General features: G+C 43.9%; 1 protein-coding gene across 2 annotated transcripts in view; it reads right to left on the reverse strand.

Moving 5' to 3' along the window:
* The window catches only part of KANSL1L (KAT8 regulatory NSL complex subunit 1 like), a 147,028-nt gene that overhangs the window by 94,817 nt on the left and 30,253 nt on the right, over positions 1–21,958 (reverse strand). For both annotated transcript variants that reach the window (XM_082261898.1, XM_082261899.1), the window contains exons 3-4: positions 8,040–8,175; positions 2,998–3,189 (exon numbers count right to left, since the gene is read on the reverse strand). In XM_082261898.1, coding sequence (XP_082118024.1) covers positions 2,998–3,189; positions 8,040–8,175 — 328 coding nt within the window. The remainder of the gene's footprint in view (positions 1–2,997; positions 3,190–8,039; positions 8,176–21,958) is intronic.

Genomic DNA, 21,958 nt, shown 5'->3' on the forward strand with positions numbered 1-21,958 from the left:
TCCTCCAGCTCCAGTATTGTCTGTACCTCTTTCCAAAGAAACTCCTGTTCTAGCAAGCACCTTCATTACTTCCTGCCCTGACAACGAAGTTCTTTCACCTGACTGCACATATGCTTCTAATGGTACTGTGGTACGTAAGGAGGACCTGAAGTTGTTTGAGGAAGTATTAAAAGCTGCGATTGCCTATCCTGTAAAAGACCTCTGCAAAGAACCTGTTCCTGTCCGGAGGGTGTCCTTAAAGGGGGGGTACTGTCACGGTTCTCGCCATGGCTTACAGACAGCCAGGCGTGGTCACCGTTAAGTACCTGACATGGGATTTGAACCTGTGTACTTTAACATTCTGTCCTGTTATCCTACCTCTGAGCCACACTTCAGCTCATATGGATCCAGTCCTGTTAATCTGGTATTGCCTGCTGCACTAGGGGGCTGGACTTCACCTGAGTATACTCCTGTCTCTCATTGTCCACCTGAAGCTAATTGCTCAATTAAGCAAGCTATTAAACACTGCCTCTCGCTTAGAGCAGTGTCAGTTCATTGCTGATCTTTGTTCCAGATTGTTCCTGTTTGACAGACTTTGTTCCTGTGTTCCTGTTTCCTGAGCGTGTGTTCCAGACTGACTCCGGCTTCCATCCTTACCTTCGCTCCATGTTGTTCCTGCGACCTTACCTTCCTCTCATCTCCTGATCCTTATCCGGACTCGTGTCATCCAGTGACTACAGTTATTCCTGGACTTCCCTTCCCATTGTATTCCTGCAGGTCCTGCTTATTGGAGCACCTTCCCTGCCAAGCCCCCACAGATTCACAGCCCAGGTGGCTTTCTAACCTGGTCACCTTGGACTGTGGATATCTGCAAGGGTGAGCGTACATCTCTGCGTTACAGACTCCAACAAAGGTAAGCCCTGTGACAGCCCAAAGGTCACATTATAGGCAAAATCCCACAATCTTCTAAACACCAGTCTAGTTCAGGCAGGATGGCCTTACTCCCAAAGAAGTCTTTAGAGGCTGGGTCACACCAGAAGCTGTGCCACAGCTCTGGATCTGGAGAGCACTCTGCAGCTAAGTAACAAAGTGCAACAAGGTTTGGAAAGAGCCACAACACAGAGCTCAGAAATAGGCATTTATCCTCCTAGGATACAAGCCCAAAATTTGAGGCATTACAGTTGGAGGTAGATTATACAAGGAGTTGATTTACAGATTTTTTTTTTGTGAGTGTCCAAACCTCCTGATGATGGAAGTATAACCCAAACATCTAAGAATGATTGCCTTACTCTGTCTCTCAGACAAAAACAAAATAATGTTTGCCGAATCCAGCACAGTACCTTTTCCACGCCCCTACGTTTTGTACCACAATGTAAATTAAAGTCCTTTGGCTGCTGCTATGTCACCATGTTTGTGCTCTGTTGTCTCCTACACTTTCTGCCTCATCTCCACAATGCTGTCCATTTTATAGTATGTTGTGCCATAGCAGAATCAAACCCCAAAAGTATATATTAAGTGGAAACTACTCCCCCCCCCCCCCCAACCTTTCTGCTATAACCACTACCACTATGCCTGCTCCATCCCTGGGTTATAATCAGGTCCAGACATACCTCCCATTTACAGACTGGCCTTAACGAGGCAACGTGGCTTTCATATATATCTGTAAACATGTGTAACCAAAAACTGTTTTTAATACAAATTGTTAGACAATGCCATTTTTGTTTTTTTGAAGGTTAGCTGGTAAGCATGCTGGGAAAATGTTTGTTTGTCCTGTGCATAAAAATTAGGTATCAATTGGGATGGTTGCCATTTTTGTATAGCTTGCTCCCTGGAACTGGCATAGGGATAAATTGAAGACCACTTCAGCTGCCACCATGCTCTTGCTTGGCTTCTTATGTCTCCCTGCTCACTTAAAGGGTAATGGCCTGCCTCCAGGCAACGCTAATTTATCCATTGCTATATACGCTTTAATATAGAGACTCCTAAATAGAACAGTTAGGACTAGGAATACATATGTGAATAAGTGAGCTTGCTAAGCCCAGGCAAATTACAGTCTCTGATAAAGGAAGCCAACTGGCTTCGAAATGCATCCCATGTCTACAACGCATGTCTCTACAATGACGTCGGAAATTCCAGTACTGAACTTCCATGCAGTCACAGCAGCTTCCGCCATCTTTAGCACACTTTATCCCCAGCCGATGGCCAAGACTGGTGGTTCTCTGGCTGCCCCTTGGACATTTCTGCCTCCCAAGTCACCTTCATGCCATGCCCTTCACAAATACTGTAGTTTTAAGAGTTTGGACAGCACCTTACAGTGGGGCATTGATGAGGCAGTGCAGCTTCCACATATATTTGCAAATGTGTGCAACTAAAACCTCTATTTTTAATGCAAATTGATAGACAGTGCTATTTATTTTTTTGCAGGCTAGCTGCTAAATGTGCTGGGAAAATGTTATGCAGCCTCCTATGTATCTGCAGACCATGAACAGCTACCTCTTTGCCTCTTTTTCCCCAGAGTGTAATCAGCTTTATCTCTTCCTCAATGTCTATAACCAGCTGCCACTCTGGGCAGGAGAGGAGGCATACTCCCCACTGTCCATAATCAGCTCTGCCACTCTGCCTCCTCCCTGTCTACAATCAGCTGCCCCTCTGCGCCCCCCCAATCTTCACCAATAGGTTATGAATTAGTCCAAAAACAGTCTAACCAAAATGAATACATGCACATGTATACATAGATATCTGCTAGACACTTTAAGCTTAAATTTCTTGTTACAGTATGCTAAACATAGCAGTACTTCAATCCTTTTCATTAGATAAAAAAAAAAAAAAAAAAACACGTTTCAGAGCAACTAGCAAGTTCATTTTAACATGATTTAAGTCATCCTAATAAAACTGTCTTACGTGTTCTCCAACAAGATACTGAAAGCAAAATACCTTCATGGTTCAGTGCAGTGCAGTCATTTAGCTGGATAAAACCCCTCATCATAGAGGTTTATTGACCTTATTGTGGTGGTTTACCTGCTTTTCTATATTTCTCAGTAACTTAGTCGGGCTGCTTGGAGACATTTCTAAATCCATGGTGGAAGATCGATTTAGGTCTTCTGGGGGTGTTGCCACCCTCTCTGCAGGCCTCAAAGAAAAGCTTGGATCTGGCAGATGTTTTTTCTTGTGGAGAATAGAATCTGAGGGTTCCTCAAACTGCAGTGTTCCCTAGGATACAGACATAAATAAAGCAATCAATAAAAACCTTTACATATTTTTTTTTTTCAAATATTTTTTATTTTATGGTTTTGGAAGATACGGCTCATGTGAACATCTCCAGCACTTGGATGGGGAGGTGGGTGTGAAGTCTCGATGGTGTTTGGAAAATTTGATGTAGAAACTTGCATAGTCTGTCTCACATTGAAACAAGGTAAGCAAAATACTTTACATACTTGTTTCCAAAGAGGCCACCTACCTTTCAGACATTTTTTTTTAAAAAAGGAAGCAATTAACTATAACTATAGTTTCTGTAGAAGTAATCTAGTAAAATGAAAGCATTGCGATTTCAGGCGTTCCTACCTCACACATTTAATACACACTGCAGATCTTCAACGTGCTCATTATATGTGGAGGTAGCCTAATTAAGCACCTGTTTCAGTTTGAGTTTCTCAAATGTCTAGTTTAACCACCCTGTCAATATTATACTAGATACTGTAAAACAAGCCTGGAAAGTGAATGAACATGAGGTGGTTATTTAATAAAGTCACCCCTAACTGAAATTTTTGACACTTTTGGGGGTACCAGTGACATTACTACAGTAATCAGTGCTATAAAAATGCACTGTTACTGTAAAAATGACACTGGCAGGGAAGGGGTTAACTTTATTGGTGATCAATGGGTTAAGTGTGTCCCTAGGGGCGTGATTCAAACTGTTAGGGGGCATGGCTAGTGAAGTAATCACAGAGATCTACGATCCTACATAGCAGGAACGCATAGCCTCTGTCATTACTTCAGGGAGAATGACAGACGGCTGTGTTTACATCAGCCGTCTGTCTTTCTCCCTCTCCTGTGGGAGATCGCGAGTGGCCGGCGGACATTGGAGCCGCCGGTCACTCGCGCTGGCTAGGCAGGGAACGAGCGGGGGCGAGAGCACGCCGGCGGCGGTGCGCGCTCGCTCGCCCCCTACAGGCTCACGGGGGAGCGACGTACCCATACATCACTTTGCCCAGGAGAGGCTGACTGCCGCAGTATATAGTCGTGCGGCAGTCGCAAGTGGTTAAGCCTTTACAGGAAAAAAAAATTACCATTTTAAAATGTCTCTAAATGCTAAACATTTTTTTTTTTTTTTTACTTAAATGCATTCTATGCATTAGGGTTAAAAAGTTCCACTGCCCGTTTCCCCTCCTCATCCCTAAACATCAGACTCCCATCGATCCAGCGCTGTGCCTGTTTGCAACCCTGCTCTCCTCTTTTCCTCTTCTCACAAAGCACACAGAGTAGCGGGTGAGCGATACGTAAACACTACAAATATATGTGCTTAGCTCAAATTTCATGAATGAGGTTTACAACCACTTAATATTCGAAAATGTTGTAAACCTGACATCTACATGTCTGCAGTTGGAACTCTCATTTTTATGTTATGTGACTTACCTTCATAAAAAAAAAAGAAATAAAAAAAAAAGGAAGCTAAAAAATAAAATGATGCTGGCCTATAAAAGGAATGCAGCCACCACACCTAGGAATTGGTAAGATGGAATATCTAAAACATTTTCTTTTGGGTTTAACTACCTCCCACCCGGGCCATAGTACATATACGGCCGGGCGGGAGTCTCGTCCTTCTGAATGGACGTTCCGGAACATCCTTCAGAAGGAGAGAGATCGCGCCGCCCCGGGCACGCGCAGCGGCGCGATCTCGATGTGCCTGTGTCCCTCGGACACACGGCAACAACATTCGGCAGGAGGGCCCTGTGATTGGCCCTCCTGATCACATGACGGCTGTGTCCAATCACAGCCGTCATGTAATGTAAATAGAGCCGTTGTAACGGCTTCGATCTCTTCTCCTCCTCACAGATCCTGTCAGTGAGGAGAAGATCAGAGGATCGGTGATGCTGCGGGGGTGATCAGTGAGTATTTCTAATTACTCACTGATCACAGGGGGGGTCTGTGCTGGTAATCAGAACATTGATTACCAGTGCAGCCCTGGGGGGAGGGGTGCCACTAAGCCACCAGGGATGCCCACCCATGACCACCAGGGATGCCCACTATGGCCACCAGGGATGGCAAGCAGGGCTCAGAGAGCCCCCCAGTGCCCTCCCTATCAGTGTTGCCCATCAATGGCATCTATCAGTGCTGCCCACCAGTGCCATTATTGCCATCTATCAGTGCCGCCCACCAGTGCCCATTATTGCCCACCAGTGCTGCCTATCAGTGCCCATCAGTGCCCCCCATCAGTGCAGATCAGTGCCACCCATCAGTGCCGATCATTGCCGCCCAACAGTGCCACTATCAGTGCCCATCAGTGCCGCCAATCAGTGCCCATCAGTGCTGCCTATCAGTGCCCATCAGCGCTGCCTATCAGTGCCCACCAATGCTGCATATCAGTGCTATCTATCAGTGCCACATATCAGTGCCCATCAGTGCTGCATATCAGTGCTACCTATCAGTGCCCATCAGTGCTGCATATCAGTGCCACCCCATCAGTGCCACCCCATCAGTGCCACCCCATCAGTGCCACCCCATCAGTGCCTGTCAGTGCGGCATCATCAGTGCTCATTAGTGCAGGTAAAAACATATCTATTTACAAAATTTTATAACCTAAACAAGAAACTTTTTTTTTTTTTTTCAAATTTTTCAGTCTTTTTTTATTTGTGCACCAAAAAAGAAAAAAACTGGTGGTGATCAAATACCACCAAAAGAAAGCTCTATTTGTGGGGAAAAAATGACACAAATTTGGTTTAGGTACAGTGTTGCATGACCGCGCAATTGTCATTCAAATTGCAACAGCGCTAAAAGCTGAAAATTGGTCTGGGAAGGAAGGGGGTTTAAGTGCCCAGTATTGAGGTGGTTAATACCACTTTAATAGTTCTGCTATTACCGTATATACTCGAGTATAAGCCGACCCGAGTATAAGCCGAGGACCCTACTTTTACCACAAAAAGATGGGAAAAATGATTGACTCGAGTCTAGGGTGAGAATGCAGGGTGGCGGGCATGGTACAGGAGAATGCAGGGTGGCAGGCATGGTACAGGAGAATGCAGGGTGGCAGGCATGGTACAGGAGAATTCAGGTTGGCAAGCATGGTACAGGAGAATGCAGTGTGGCTGGCATGTACAGGAAAATTCAGGATGGCAAGCATGGTACAGGAGAATGCAGTGTGGCTGGCATGTACAGGAGAATTCAGGGTGGCAAGCATGGTACAAGAGGATGCGGGGTTGCGGGCATACTAGTGCGGCTGTGTTTCACTTACCTGTTCCAGAGGCGACTTCATTTTAAAAATGGTGCCGCCCGGCGCGACACGTCATTGCGCACGTGCCGCCGCCACTCGGGAAAGCTGGTATACGTTCGGCTATTCCCGGCCTGTCCAGAGCGGTAGCGGCGCATACGCGGTGACATGTATACACCGGGCGGCGCCATTTTTAAATCTTAAACACGTCGGAGAGGCCGGGAACTTTTTTTTTTGTTGTTGACTCGAGTATAAGCCGAGAGGAAAGGTTTTCAGCACAAAAAAATGTGCTAAAAAACTCGGCTTATACTCGAGTATATACGGTATATAAATCTTTATTAACCACTTTACCACCGGAGGATTTTGCTGTCTTACGTCCAGGCCACTTTTTGCGATTCGGCGCTGTGCGACTTTAACTGACAATTGCGCGGTCGTGCGACGCCGTACCCAAACAAAATTTACGTCCTTTTTTTCCCACAAATAGAGCTTTCTTTTGGTGGTATTCGATCACCTGTGCGATTTTTACTTTTTGCGCTATAAACAAAAAAAGAGCGTTTATTTTGAAAAAATAACAATATTTTTAACATTTTTTTATATGAAATTCCTCCCAAAAAATATGTAAAAATAAATTTTTTTTTAAATTTTTGGCCAATTTGTTTTCTGCTTCCTATGTTTGGTAAAAAAAAAATCGCAATAAACGTATTTTGATTGGTTTGCGCAAAAGTTATTGCGTTTACTAACTAAGGGAAAGATTTCTGTAATTTTTGGTGTTTTTTTTTTTAACGAGTAATGGCGGCGATCTGCGATTTTTTTTTTTTGCGGGACTGCGACATTGCGGCGGACAAATCGGACCCTTGACTGACATTTTTTACACTTTTGGGGGTACCAGTGACATTACTGCAGTAATCAGTGCTATATATATGCACTGTTACTGTAAAAATGACACTGGCAGGGAAGGGGTTAATTTTATTGGAGAGGGAGGGGTTAATGTATGCCTGGTGCTTACTAACGTGTGGGGGGGGGGGGAGGTGACTGAGTGAGCCAGGGACAGATCGGATGTTCAGCTATGCTGAACACTCCGATCTGTCACTCCCTGTCACTTAGGAGATCCACCCGCTCTGTTTACACAGGCGGGCGGATCTCCAAACTAGATTCCCCAACGATCGGGGAAGAGCGGCGGCGATCGCCGCCGCTCCTCCCCTGGCCCGACTCCCGCTGTGAATGAAAACAGCGGGAGCGCCGCCTACAGGGGGAGGAGTCCAGCGACGATAACGAGCCACTGTGCCGCAGTAGCAGCACAGTGGCTAGAGGTAAAGTGGTTAATATAGCGGAACACATAAATAGCTCATGGTAAACATATAATAAACAAGCAAAAAGTTGGGGGAGCAAACCCTGAACATGTATTTCTAAAGCTGGTGCAGCTATGAACCAAGCGACATGCATATTAAAAAAGAATAGCGCACACATGCAAAAGAAATGACTATCAAATATGGAGACAATCCATAAATAAAAATGGGAATTTGGTCCCACCATATGGCCATATCGTGCTCAAGCCCACCACTACGTCAAAGTACCCCATTGTCAGGGGGTCCTACACTATACATAAAAAAGGATGAATCCATAAAACATATAATACCTTTAGGCTTCGTAGCTGACTCTGAAGATGACCTAGTTGCTGGATTTGGTACTCCAGTTCTGAGATCCTAGCCTGAAGCCATGTCCAGCGGCTCCCTATATTCGCTCTCATTGACAGCCAGTAACATTTTGCTTTACTGTAAACAGAAGCAAGAAAAAAGGTAACCGAGATTAATCAGAATAAAACCCAGAAGAATAAAAATCAATAAACTGCTAATTCCGTTGAGGAACATTAAAATACCGCTAAAGTCAGAAAGTCCTCTAAATTTACCTTACTTTGCAACAGCATGTGCTCTGTTAATATAACCATTTTGTGATTACAAGCGGTCAGGGATCAGTTATTTAGCAACAGTAGTACTACAGGTCTCCACCAGCTTCAAGTAGAAGTGTAGGCAATTTTGGATAGAGCAAGGGAGGGTTAAATCCCCTGTCAGATTTCTCTTCACTTCCTGTTCCATAGCCAAACAGGAAGAGAGCAGAAATCCCTGAAAAATAAGGGAATCCCTTAATTGAGGACTAGTGTCCTCATTGGGAGAGATTTCCTCTCTGTTTTTTTTTCTGGGGACAACCCAACATTTGGGATTGCCTTTTACTTTCAGTGCCGGTTCACATTTCTGCGATGCGGGAACGCTGCGAATATACAGCGTGTTCCCGCATTGCATCCGCACCCCTGGCCGTTCACACTGCCATATGCGATATGCTGGGGGTGTCAATTAAAAGTTAACGACACCCCCAGATCAGATCGCATATCGCAGTGCGATCTGAAAGTTCGCACAGAATCGGATCGCACTAGTGTGAACCACCATGCGATCCGATTCTGCTGTGGACCAAAAAAAGGGTCCTGTGCGAGTTAGGTGCGATTGCGGTGCGAATTCAGCCATACAAACTGTATGGCTGAATTTGCACCGCACAGACATCGCATGTAATTTTACAGTGCGCTCCGAATTACATGCGATCCCTGTGATCGCAGAAATGTGAACCGGCACTGAATGATAATGGTAAACAGGACAAATGGAGAGGGTAAATCTCCATAACAAAGAGCGCAGAAAGCAAAAAAACTGACAAGCATTCTCTTTTTTTTTTTTTTTTTTTACATTTCCTTTATTTATTTTTTCATAAACAATAAAAAAATCGTAAACAACACATAAATTACTGTTCAAAATATTCGTATACACAATTCCCAATTCCCCTCTCCTTCCCTCCCCCTTTCCATATTTAGCCATTTTATATCTTTTTTCTTCTCTACTCTCTATCTCTCCCCCCCCCCCCCCCTTATTCTTAAATTCTACCCATTTTTCCAATATAGTGGAAAATTTCTCTATTTGATCTTCTCCGCTACTGCTCAGAAATTCCATATTTTATTATATCTTTTCATGTGACAACACTGAAGAAATGACACTTTGCTACAATGTAAAGTAGTGAGTGTACAGCTTGTATAACAGTGTCAATTTGCTGTCCCCTCAAAACAACTCAACACACAGCCATTGATATATAAACCGCTGGCAACAAAGGTGAGTACACCCCTAAGTGAAAATGTCCAAATCGGGCCAATTAGACATTTTCCCTCCCCGGTGTCATTTGACTCGTTACTAGTCGTTAGTGTTACAAGGTCTCAGGTGTGAATGGGGAGCAGGTGTGTTAAATTTGGTGTTATCACTCTCACTCTTTCATACTCGTCTCTCTGGAAGTTCAACATGGCACCTCGTGGCAAAGAACTCTCTGAGGATCTGAAAAAAAGAATTTCTCTACATAAGGATGGCCTAGGCTATAGGAAGATTGCCAAGACCCAGAAACTGAGCTGCAGCACGGTGGCCAAGACCATACAGCAGTTTAACAGGACAGGTTCCACTCAGAACAGACCTCGCCATGGTTGACCAAAGAAGTTTAATGCACATGCTCAGCATCATATCCAGAGGTTGTCTTTGGGAAATAGACGTATGAGTGCTGCCAGCTGTGCTGCAGAGGTTGAAGGGGTGGGGGGTCAGCCTGTCAGAGCTCAGACCATACGTCGCACACTGCATCAAATTGGTCTGTATGGCTGTCATCCCAGAAGGAAGCCTCTTCTAAAGCTAATGCATAAGAAAGCCCGCAAACAGTTTGCTGAAGACAAGCAGACTAAGGACATGGATTACTGGAACAATGTCCTGTGGTCTGATGAGACCAAGATAAACTTATTTGGTTCAGATGGTGTCAAATGTGTGTGGCGGAAACCAGATGAGGAGTACAAAGACAAGTGTGTCTTTCCTACAGTCAAGCATGGTGGTGGGAGTGTCATGGTCTGGGGCTGCATGAGTGCTGCCGGCACTGGGGAGCTACAGTTCATTGAGTGAACCATCAAAATTTTGCATACTACTGAAGTTAGGCTGACCGGCCTATAGTTACCGAGATATATCCCGGGTAACTATAGGCCGATCAGCCTAACTTCAGTAGTATGCAAAATTTTGGAGGGGATGTTAAGGGACCACATACAAGACTTTAGTAATGAAAATTATATTATTAGTAGTAATCAGCATGGATTCATGAAAAATCGTTCGTGCCAAACCAATCTATTAACCTTCTACGATGAAGTGAGCTGCCACCTAGATAAAGGTAAGCCGGTGGATGTGGTGTATCTGGACTTTGCAAAGGCCTTTGACACCGTTCCCCACAAACGCTTACTGTACAAACTAAGGAAGGTAGGTATGGACCATAAGGTGAGTACCTGGATAGAGAACTGGCTCCAGGGGAGAGTACAGAGGGTGGTGATTAATGGGGAGTACTCGGATTGGGCGGGGGTGGAAAGTGGGGTACCCCAGGGTTCTGTCCTGGGACCAATCCTGTTTAATTTATTCATAAATGATCTAGAGGAGGGGATATCTAGTACAATCTCAGTATTTGCGGACGATACTAAACTAAGCATGCCAATATCTTCTATGCAGGATGTGGAAACCTTACAAGCGGACCTGAACAAAATAACGGGGTGGGCAACTACATGGCAGATGAGATTTAATGTTGAAAAATGTAAAGTAATGCACTTGGGGGCCAGAAACCAGAAAGCAAGCTACTCACTAGGGGGGGAAGCCTCTGGGTGAGTCTAGGATGGAAAAGGACTTGGGGGTACTGGTAGACAACAAACTTGGCAGTGGCATGCAATGCCAAGCCGCTGCAAGCAAAGCCAACAGAATACTGGGATGTATAAAAAAGGGGATTCACTCCAGAAATAAAGAGATTATTCTCCCACTCTACAAGACTCTGGTCCAGCCACATCTGGAGTATGCTGTCCAGTTCTGGGCACCGGTCCTCAGGAAGGATGTGCTGGAACTGGAGAAAGTCCAGAGAAGGGCAACAAAAATAATTAGGGGAATGGAGGATATCAGCTATGAGGAAAGACTACAAGCACTGAACTTATTCTCTCTGGAGAAGAGACGATTGAGGGGGGATATGATATCAATGTACAAATACTGTACTGGTGACCCTAGCATAAGGAACAAACTATTCAGAGAAAGGAGATACAATAAGACACGTGGCCACTCACTAAAACTAGAGGAAAGGCGGTTTAACCTTAAAGTGCGTAAGGGGTTCTTCACTGTAAGAGCGGTAAGGATGTGGAATTCTCTTCCACAAGCAGTAGTATCAGCAGGGAGCATTGGTAGTTTCAAAAAACTATTAGATGGACACCTTAAAGACCACAACATACAGGGGTATACAATGTACGGTTAAAAGCGGACACACACATCATAGGTTGAACTGGATGGACTGATGTCTTTTTTCAACCTCACTAACTATGTAACTATGTAACTATATGAATGCCAACATGTACTGTGACATACTGAAGCAGAGCATGATCCCCTCCCTTCAGAGACTGGGCCACAGGGCAGTTTTCCAAATGATAACTCCAAACTCCCTTCTAAGTAGCTTCAGCCACCATGTCTGAGAAGTTTTCGGGCACTATCTTACATCCTTATACTGGATAAGGGCTCCTGGCGTTCCTAGCATGAGCTCAGTACAGGCGCCATCATTAGCCTTCTCCCCCCATCATCTCCTGACAAGCATTCTAATCGCTCCCTACTCTATCCAAAACTAAAAAAAGTTGTGCCTTCAGTTATACTTTCAGCTTGTACACAAGCTGGCAGAAATGCTAGATGACATCGCTGACAAATATGGTCATGAGCATATGTGGTCAATGACATCACCCACAATCGCCAAAGGGATCTGTCATTTTGGTTGGGAATAGCTGCAGGTAAAAATTATCAGGCTTGGCGAGTCATTGTTGTGGCAGTTCTACATTGCTGGGCATTGCTCTTAAATTATTATGGGATTTACAGTGTGAGACACTATTCTAAAAAAAATAAATAAAAAAAGAGCTGCTTTTTCAGGGCAGGGCAGGTACATAATACAAAGTAGAATTTGGTGGTGGGGCAGAACCTATGGGGGGGGGGGTTCAAAATGAAGGTGGAGACATCCATGACCTGCTGACCCTCTCCTAAGTATCACACTGTATCTATGCATGTATGTGTTACAGCTAAGATAGAGTTGGTTGGTCATAATAAGAGGGGTGCTGCCTTTCTGCTTTCCCCCTGAGCTCTCCCCCGCTCAGCACATACACTGATCCAGATCTACTGACCCCCCCAATGATATCACAACACTGTATTTACAGATCACGGAAATGTGCATGTAGAAGAATATTTTGATAAAATTTCCACCAGGCCTTAGAAATGTGTGTATATATATATATATATATATATATATATATATATATATATATATTTTTTTTTTTTTTTTTTACGGTTTTTATTGAAGGCAAAAGAAACATGGTACAGTAACATGCAGTAGAAAGATTAGGTACATGCCGTGATATAACTAGTCACAGTAAAATATAGAACTACAGCATATAACATTCAGGTAACAGGTAACAATGTGATGCGCATAAGAGATCGACCCGGTGTCCCGACTGAGAAGCAGTAAGGGCACGTACAAACTGTAGGTGTGGCCGAGGTCACAATGCGTGGATGGGCCCCCACATAGAAGGGGTCTCAACCAAAAGAAAGGTATAACACTTAATGAGATATGCCGGGAGCCGAGTGGGGAGGGGGGGGCTGGGTAGGCAGGGTTGGGATGAAATCAGGGTAGGTAGGAGAGGGTCATGGGGGGGAGGTACCAGCCGGTAACCGGAGGAAGCCTCGAACCCCCCAGGGGCCCAAGTGGGGAAAGAGGGCCGGTAAGGAGGACTTCCCAATCAGGTGAGTACAAGGCTGTCGTCAAGGCCTGGTGGTAGGCAATGGTCAATCCAGGGCCGCCAGGGCGTCAATTTATCCAACAAAATTGCTTCCGTTTTAGCATGTAGCATGGCTTGGGTAACTCTGTGTACCATAGCCAGATGACAGAGCGTGGGGGTTTTCCATGCTTACGCGATGGTTTGCTTAGCAGCAGTCGTGACATAGAGAGGTAGAGTTTGAATTGACGGTGGGTGAGGTTAGGTGGCTTGCGATTCAGGAGAGCTGATGCCGGGTCAGGGGCAAGAGAGGTGCCAAACATGGTAGACAGGGTATCGTGTACTTTGGACCAGAAGGCTCGCACCACAGGGCATTCCCACCAGATATGTGCGTGGGTACCTGGGGAGTCGCATCCCCAGAAGCAACGGGGGGGAGTAAGAAATGTGTATATATTACGTAAACCTACAACACTGTGCAAAAGTTTTAGGCAGCTGTGACATATAGCGAGATACTGATCCCAAACATACAGTCAAAACATGTTATTAAGAATTATCATCAGTGTACAGTGGGTGCCGCTCTATTGCACATCAAAATGTAAGTGCACTAGCAACTGTTTTAAGTAGAAACTTTTAAATAAACATACAGCACGATTATTGCGCTATTGCTTTTTCATTCTGTGACATCCCCGCTGATGACATTGGATTTAGAAGCAAAGGAGATTCACGCCGAGTATACACCCACCTAGAGATATACCATAAAAGCTGTGAGGGACCTGGTGGCCCAAAGTCATCTGGTGAGTGGCCCCACTTTTAACTGAGAAGAGCACGAATCACTAATGCACAGGTGGTGACAGAAGCGGATTGGAAGATTGTTTATCTGTTTAATAATCTAAGGACTTTTATTGGTTATTAATTTTATGCACTGATCTGATGTTTTTTTTTTAATTTTTTCAGTTTTTTTCTGTTTTTTGTATAGTATTTTGTATTGTATTTCTGCATTTAAGTTAGCACCTCAACACAGGGGATTCTATATGTTTTTGGCATTACAACAATTGATGACAGCTGCTTATCACCTATCATTATAGGAGGTGCCATTTCATTTTTCCTATTAAGAATTAACTTCTGCATAAAGAACAACAAGGAGTCCTGGAAGTGACGGTTAGGCCCCCACAGAGCCCAGATCTCAACATCATCAAAATTGTTTTTTGTGATTACAAGAAGAGGCAGAAGGATTAGAGGCAGCCTACATCCACAGAAGATCTGTGGTTAGTGCTCCAAGATGTTTGGAACAACCTACTTGCTGAGTTCCTTAAAAAACTGTGTGCAAGTGTCTGCCCTTACCTGTATTCATTAAAGAAGTACAGCCAAAGCTTGTTTGGCTCTACTTCACCTGTGGATCACAGGAATGCAGTTCGTTTTGCACTCCTGTGACCTGTTTTCAGCAACCAGCAGGCTGAAGTCCACTATCTGCTGATGTCACAGAGCTGGTCCAGGCTCTGGTGTCATCAAGACCATAGATTCGGGACCCGCCCACATGCCTGGACCGGCACCCGACTCAGTCTCTCAGGGAGCCGCCGAGAGCCTTAGCCTGCCGCTCCCACTCCCTCATCAGCCCAGCGTTCCAGTGAGCAAGGAGGGGGCGAGCAGAGAGCTGATTGACAGTCACCAGCTCTCTGCTCAGGGAGTCGGGAGAACCAAATGATCGGCGGTTTTCGATCGCTCCGTTCTCAGTAATAGAGGTGCTGGGGGACACATGCAGCATCAGACCAATGTTGCATCCACCTAAGTAGGTCATTTTCATGAGTTTTATTTGGAAAACATGATCCTTAACCACTTAAGCCCCGGAAGATTTTACCTCCTTCCTCACCAGGGCCTATTTTGCAATTCGGCACTGCGTGACTTTAACGGACAATTGCGCTGTCATGCGACGCTGTACCCAAACTAATTTGACGTCCTTTTTTCCCACAAACAGAGCTTTCTTTTAGTGGTATTTGATCACCTGTGCGATTTTTTGATCATGCGCATTTTAGGCCAATTTGTTTTATGCTACATATTTTTGGTAAAAAAAAAAAAAAAAAAAAAAAATCGCAAAAAGCTTATTTTGATTGGTTTGCGCAAAAGTTGTTGCGTTTACTAACTAAGGGAAAGATTTTTGTCATTTTTGTTGTTTTTTTTTTTTAACGCGTAATGACGGCGATCTGCGATTTTTTTTTTTTTGCGGGACTTTGACATTGCAGAGGACAGATCGGACCCTTGACTGACATTTTTGACACTTTTGGGGTTACCAGTGACATTACTACAGTAATCAGTGCTATACATATGCACTGTTACTGTAAAAATGACACTGGCAGTGAAGGGGTTAACTTTTTTTGAGAGGGAGGGGTTAAGTGTGTCCCTAGGGGCGTGCTTCTAACTGTGATTGGCTGTGGCTTGAGGTGTAAGAACAGTGATCAACGGTCCTACATAGCAGAACCGTATGATCACCATTCTTACACAGGGGAGAATGACAGGCGGCTTTGTTAACATTAGCCACCTGCCTTTCTCCCGGTGTAACAGACGATCGTGAGTGCCCGGCGGACATCGGGTCCACCGGGCACACACGCGGGGGGGGGGGTCCGTGACCGAGCGGGAGCGCGCATCCGGCGGCGCGCGCTCGCTCCCCAGAGCCTCACAGGCTAGTGACGTACCCCTACGTCACTTTGCCTGTGAGGGGCTGACTGCCGCCGTATATAGTCGGGCGGCAGTCGGCAAGTGGTTAATCTCCAGACTCAACAGTCTGACTTTTGAATTCCAAATTCATGTATCTGCCAGCAGATAAGGAGGGTGAAACAGGTTTTTAAATTGTGCAGATTCCATGCCGCTGCCAGGTGTCTGCACTCTTAGTGAAAATGACCACTATGTAACCACTAAGCCAATATTTTTTCTTCATACAATACAAGCACACCAAAGTACAAGTCCTTCATGTTCACACACACACACACACAATATATATATATATAATTTTTACTAAGTGTCAGTAACAACCCATGCCATCCATACATACAAAGAAACCAAAACAAATATGTTAAGAAATTAAGTTATGTGTAATAAAATGGAATGACACAGGAAAAAAGTATTAAAAACGCTAACTGAAATTTATTTAATACTTCATACAAAATTCTTTGTTGGTAATGACAGCTTCAAGATGCCTCCTGTATGGAGAAACTAGGCGCATGCATTGCTCAGAATGAATGATTTAGCCCATTCTTCCACAGTCTTCAAATCTTGAAGGTTCTGTAGGCCTCTTCTACGAACTCTAATCTAAGATGACCAGGTTTTTAAAATTAAATCCGGGGACATATTTTTTTTTATTGGAAAATGGTAAACTATTTTATAAGCATATTTTCCTCAAATTATATATGCAGTGTATGTGGAATGTGTTTATGGAATGATATATACATTATTTCTCACATTTTACCCACGGGATTTAAAAAAGTAAAAAGGTACTTCTTAGATTTTTTTGGGATAAAACTACCAAATGTTAAGAACATAAGATTGAGAAAAAACTTGGAGGGAGGGATGGGGCGTCAAAATTCAAAATCCAATCCGGGCAGGATTAGCACCCTCACTTTTACCTCAAGCATCACCAGACAATTTCTTTGAGGGTGCTATGGTGATGCTTGAGGTAAAAGTAAGGGTGCTAAAGCGGCGCATGAAGCACTACCGAACACCTGTGGGTGTGTAATGAAGTGGGTGGCCAGAAAGTGGGCGTGGTCATGGCGTACAATAGTGATCAGTATGTCCTGGCCTATGTATGCCAATAAAAAGCCCAAAAAATGCAGCACAACCCTACACTTTCTTTATACATTTATACAAATGAATGCAACAGTGCAATGATAAAACCTATAAATGAATATCCAGTGCAAATCAACCAATGTACTGCAATATAGTAGTGATGGTGCCACCCCCTCTGCAAAAATATTTTGAGAAATTGCAGAGTTTCAATGTGCAATGTGCAAATAATGGTGAAACCCCCACATGCGATAATAATAACAGAGATGCAAATCAACCAGTGTGTTAGAACATAGTAGTGATGGTGTCACCCTTTCTGCAAAAGGTAAGAAATATTGCAGTTTCAATGTGCAAATAGTGGTGAAACCCCCTATATATAATCACAATAAAATGTGAGGGTGCTTAAGCACCCCAAGCTCCTATCTGGCGCTGCCCCTAAATCCGGGGACAAACCCGGGGACAGGCTTGGTCCAGGGACAGTGTCCTCAGTCTGGGGACTGTCCCCAGAAATGGGGGACGTCTGGTCACCCTACTCTAATCTTTAGATTCTTTCCATAGATTTTCTATTGGATTCAAGTCAGGTGATTGGCTGGATAATTCTAGCAGCTTTATTTTCTCTTTCTTTGAAACCAACTTTTCTTTGGCTTTGTGTTTGGGATAATTGTTTTGCTGAAATGTCCACCCTCATTCCATTTTCATCATCCTGGTAGATGGCAGCAGATTTGTATCAAGAAGTTTTGGTACATTTTTTCCTTCATCACAAATTTAGTTTGCCAGTACCCTATGCTGAAAAACAGCCCCACACCATGATGTTCCCACCTCCAAACTTCACTGTTGGTATGGTGTTTTTACCTCCAAATATGGTGTGTGTTATGGCATTCAAAGAGTTCAATTTTGGTCCTATCTGACCAGACTATAGTCTCCCAGTATTTCACATGCTTGTCTAAATGTGTTGCAGATCTCAACATGCTTTTTCTTCAGCATTGGAGTCTTGCATGGTGAGTGAGCATACAGGCCATAGCGGTTGAGTGCATTACTTTTTGTTTTCTTTGAAACAACTGTACCTGCTAATTCCAGGTCTTTCTGAATCTCTCCACAAGTAGTCCTTGGCTCTTGGACAACTCTTCCGATAATTTTTTTCACTCCTCTGTCAGAAATCTTGTGAGTAGCACCTGGTCGTGGCCGGTTTATAATGAAATTATGTTCTTTCCACTTTGGGATTCTGGCCCCCAACAGTGCTCACTGGAACATTCCGAAGTTTAGAAATCCTTCTGTAGTCAACGCCAGCAATATGTTTTGCAACAATAAGGTTGCAAAGGTCTTGAGATAGCTCTTTGCTTTCACCCATCGTGAGATGTTTCTTGTGTGACACCTAGGTAATGAGACACTTTTTTTATAGTCCATCAGTTGAGATTGAACCAGCTGATATTAATTTTCACTGACAAGGGGCAGGATTGCTTTATAATTACTCACAGATTTCAGCTGGTGTCTTGGCTTTCCGTGCCTTTTTTTGCACCTCCCTTTCTTCATGTGTTTGAAATTTATTTCATTTTCAATTTCAATTTATGTCATTCTATTTTATTACACATAACTTAATTTCTGAACTTTTTTGTTTTGTATGTATGGATTGAATGGGTTATAACCAACATGTGGTGAAAATGTAATATCAAAAAGCACCTTTAGAAATATATTTATCTAGAAAAACATGTTCAATGCTTATTTTACCCGCTGTATATAAAGATTTTAGCTGAATTAAAACATTTTTATGACATTCAAGGAAGCACATAAGTCAAATAAAGCATGCAGTTATAAATGTTACAAGTACAAACACAACAGATGCAGCATTTTCCTATGTTGTTGACTCTTCTCTGATCAAGAGCAAGGGTTTTAAATTCCAAAAATCAGGGAATAAAACACAAACATTGCTACACAGTTAAGAAGACCATAATAAATATTGGGCATTTGCCTAGTGGTATAGTAAGGTATAACATTACATGCTTGTGTAACTTGATTATAGCATTTACCATCTGCTACCATGACTAAAGTTGTGCTGAGATGCTGCCTACAGCATCTATTCCAGACCACAGTCTGCTAAAATGCTTGTCTTCATCATGTCCATAGATCCAAAGTTCATGGGGGGGGGAAAAAGGGAACTTTGGTGAAGTTTAAGAAGTCATCAATCTGAAATTGCTCTGATACCTGCTATTGCTATGCTGACTGCAGAAAGCTGAGACATATGCAATCATGGTATAATAAGGTCTTCAAATAAGCCCTATTTTCTATTTGTAGCACAACCATAGGTGTGCGCAGGGGGTGTGCTGGGGGGTGCCTGGGCACACTCTAATCACCCCGTGCGGTGCAGATTCCCCCTGCTATTTCACCAAAGCCCCCAATGGGGATCCTAAAAAAAATTGTAATAAAAAAATAAAATAATACATATAAAAACTTACTGACATCGTCCACTGCCCTATTGACACTAACCTCTGCCCTACTAACAAGTCCACTGCTCTACTGACATCATCCACTGCCCTACTAAAACCGTCCATGTTTTAATACATTTGGGGTGCACACTCTAATGCAATAAGCTGGGCACACCTATGAGCACAACCTCTGTACAATGCAACACCTAATTTACTCCAGCTGGTTTGGAAACCTCAGCACTAAAGTTTAAATTCCATAGCGCTGTATGTGCAGCGCACCTTCTGGAGGTGCAATGTGCCATAATCCTGCATTCTGTCATTCTATCGAAAGGCTTTGCCCATAATCTATTGAACACTGGTATAAATAACTCCTACTCAGGGCTTTTTTTCTTCCGAAAATAGGTGCAGGAACTTAACCACGACCCCCACCCCAATACACATACACCCTCCAAACTGCGTCAAATAGTGGGTGTGGTCACATTTTACTAACAGTGAGAGGGTCATACTAGGAGTGCATAATGTGCAAAGTTTGTGGGGGTTGGTGTGTGTTACACACTGAGTGCAGAGTTCAGGGTGCTCTACACACAGAGCCACCTACTTCTGCATCCCCCATCCGGATCCCACCTTCCCCCCTCTTCAACTCGGACCTCTGCATGCAACCCCCCCTCCAATGCCCCCATCTCCCCCCTCCCCTCTTTAAAATCTCCACCATCTTCCATATGTTTTGCTTTTGTTTTTGCTTCCAGCCGGCTACAGTAGAACCTCCCCATACACAGCAGGTGGTTCCTCCTCTTTCACTTGTAGGGAGATCATGCAATGGGGGTGTCAGCATCCACACTCCACCCTGGGCACCTGAATCTCCCTTGTCCCCATCCTGAACCCAGTAGGAGATGCTGAGGAGATCAGATCTACGAGAGTCGTTGGGAGACAAGCTGTCACTTGTAAACACAGAAGCCGTACGTCTGTCTTTACAAGTGATAGTGGTGAGCAGGGAGCAGAGGACCTGAGCCAGAGGTGGTGGAACTGAGTTCCACCAAGTTCCAGCTGAAAAAAAGCCCTGCTCTTACTTATGTTGGTAAAAAAAATGCACACAGTGTGTTCTTACAAATTTAGGCCTCGTGCACACTGAATATTATCAAAACGTCAGTAGAATGCTGTAGTTTTTCAGATTTTTTGCAGTAGCGTTTTTTTAGCAAGACTATACTTATAACGTATGGCTCAAAAACGTAGATAAAAGCAGAATAGCCACGTTTTTCTGCATTTTTTGGCATTTTTCAGCTTTTATCAGAGTTAGAGCGTTTTTTACAGCTGAAAAACTCCTGCCAAAAACTGCTGACAACAGCCTATGTGTGCATGGACACATAGGATAACATGCTAGGGAGTTTATTGGCTGCAGAAAAAAACATCTGACGCCAAAAACAGCAGCTGTAAAAACAGCCAGTGTGCATGAGGCCACTGTTAAAGGGGATAACTGCAGCCAAAACTGGTACTTCACTGGTATTTTTGAGCACAAGTAATATGTGTCTTTGGGGCCAGTTCAGACCACATGCAGTCCAGTGAGTTTTTTTTTGCATGAAAAAACGCATTGGAAAGTAGGTTATATGGTTTCCAATTGCATAGTTCACACCGATGCTTGCAGTTCCACTTCCAGAAGAAAAAGTAGAACATGCTGCATTTTTCCTGCACTGGACTGTACTGGAACATTGTGAAATGCATCGAAAACACAGCAAAAAGACATCAAAATTGCACTGGAACGCATTAAAAATGCGCATGCAGAAAAGCATCTGGAGCGCATCCAAACTGCGTTTCTATGCTGTGAACTGACCCTTAAAAGTGGAAATAAACCATTATTTAACGTTTCCAAAAAATATTTACACTCCTGGCATGCCGAGAACTTTAAGAGCCCATTCACACTAGCACGACTTGTGAGGCGACTTGTGTAGCCCCAGGTCGCTTGACATAACAAAAGCAATGTTAATCAATCAGTGCCGTCTTAATTGGCACTACTGAAGTTGCTCCGACTTCAGAAAAGGGTCCTGTACTACTCTGAGGCGACCTGTGATCCGACTGTCCCATATACTTCAATGGGAGTCGCCTCCTTATCTTAATTGAAGCGACTTGTTATCAGACTTTCCAGGAAGAAGAAAGAGATTAGCCAGGCATTCCCCACAGACAAAGTCGCCTGTCTCTTCAAAGTAGTACACAAGTCTCTTCCAAGTCTCTTCCAAGTCTCTAAACAAGTCTCTTCAAGTCACGGGGCGACTTTCTGGTCGTGGTAGTGTGAACCGGCTCTAACTGTCACATTTGCTTGTGCGTTCAACCAAACTGTCAAATTATCAAATGGCTGGAGTTAAATCTGATCACGTGCAGCACTATGGCAGTTGCAGATCAAACAGAGGCCAAGATGGCAGCTTCCTTGGCTGAAAAGGATAGGAGGGTTCCGCCCCCAGAAAAAAAAAATGAAAAGTCAGCAGTTACACATACTGTGGCTGCTGACTTTTAATATTAGGACACTTACCTGTCTTGGAATCCAATGAT

This window comes from Pelophylax lessonae, assembly GCF_965119305.1.
Source record: "Pelophylax lessonae genome assembly, chromosome: 6".
NCBI classification, from domain to species: domain Eukaryota; kingdom Metazoa; phylum Chordata; class Amphibia; order Anura; family Ranidae; genus Pelophylax; species Pelophylax lessonae.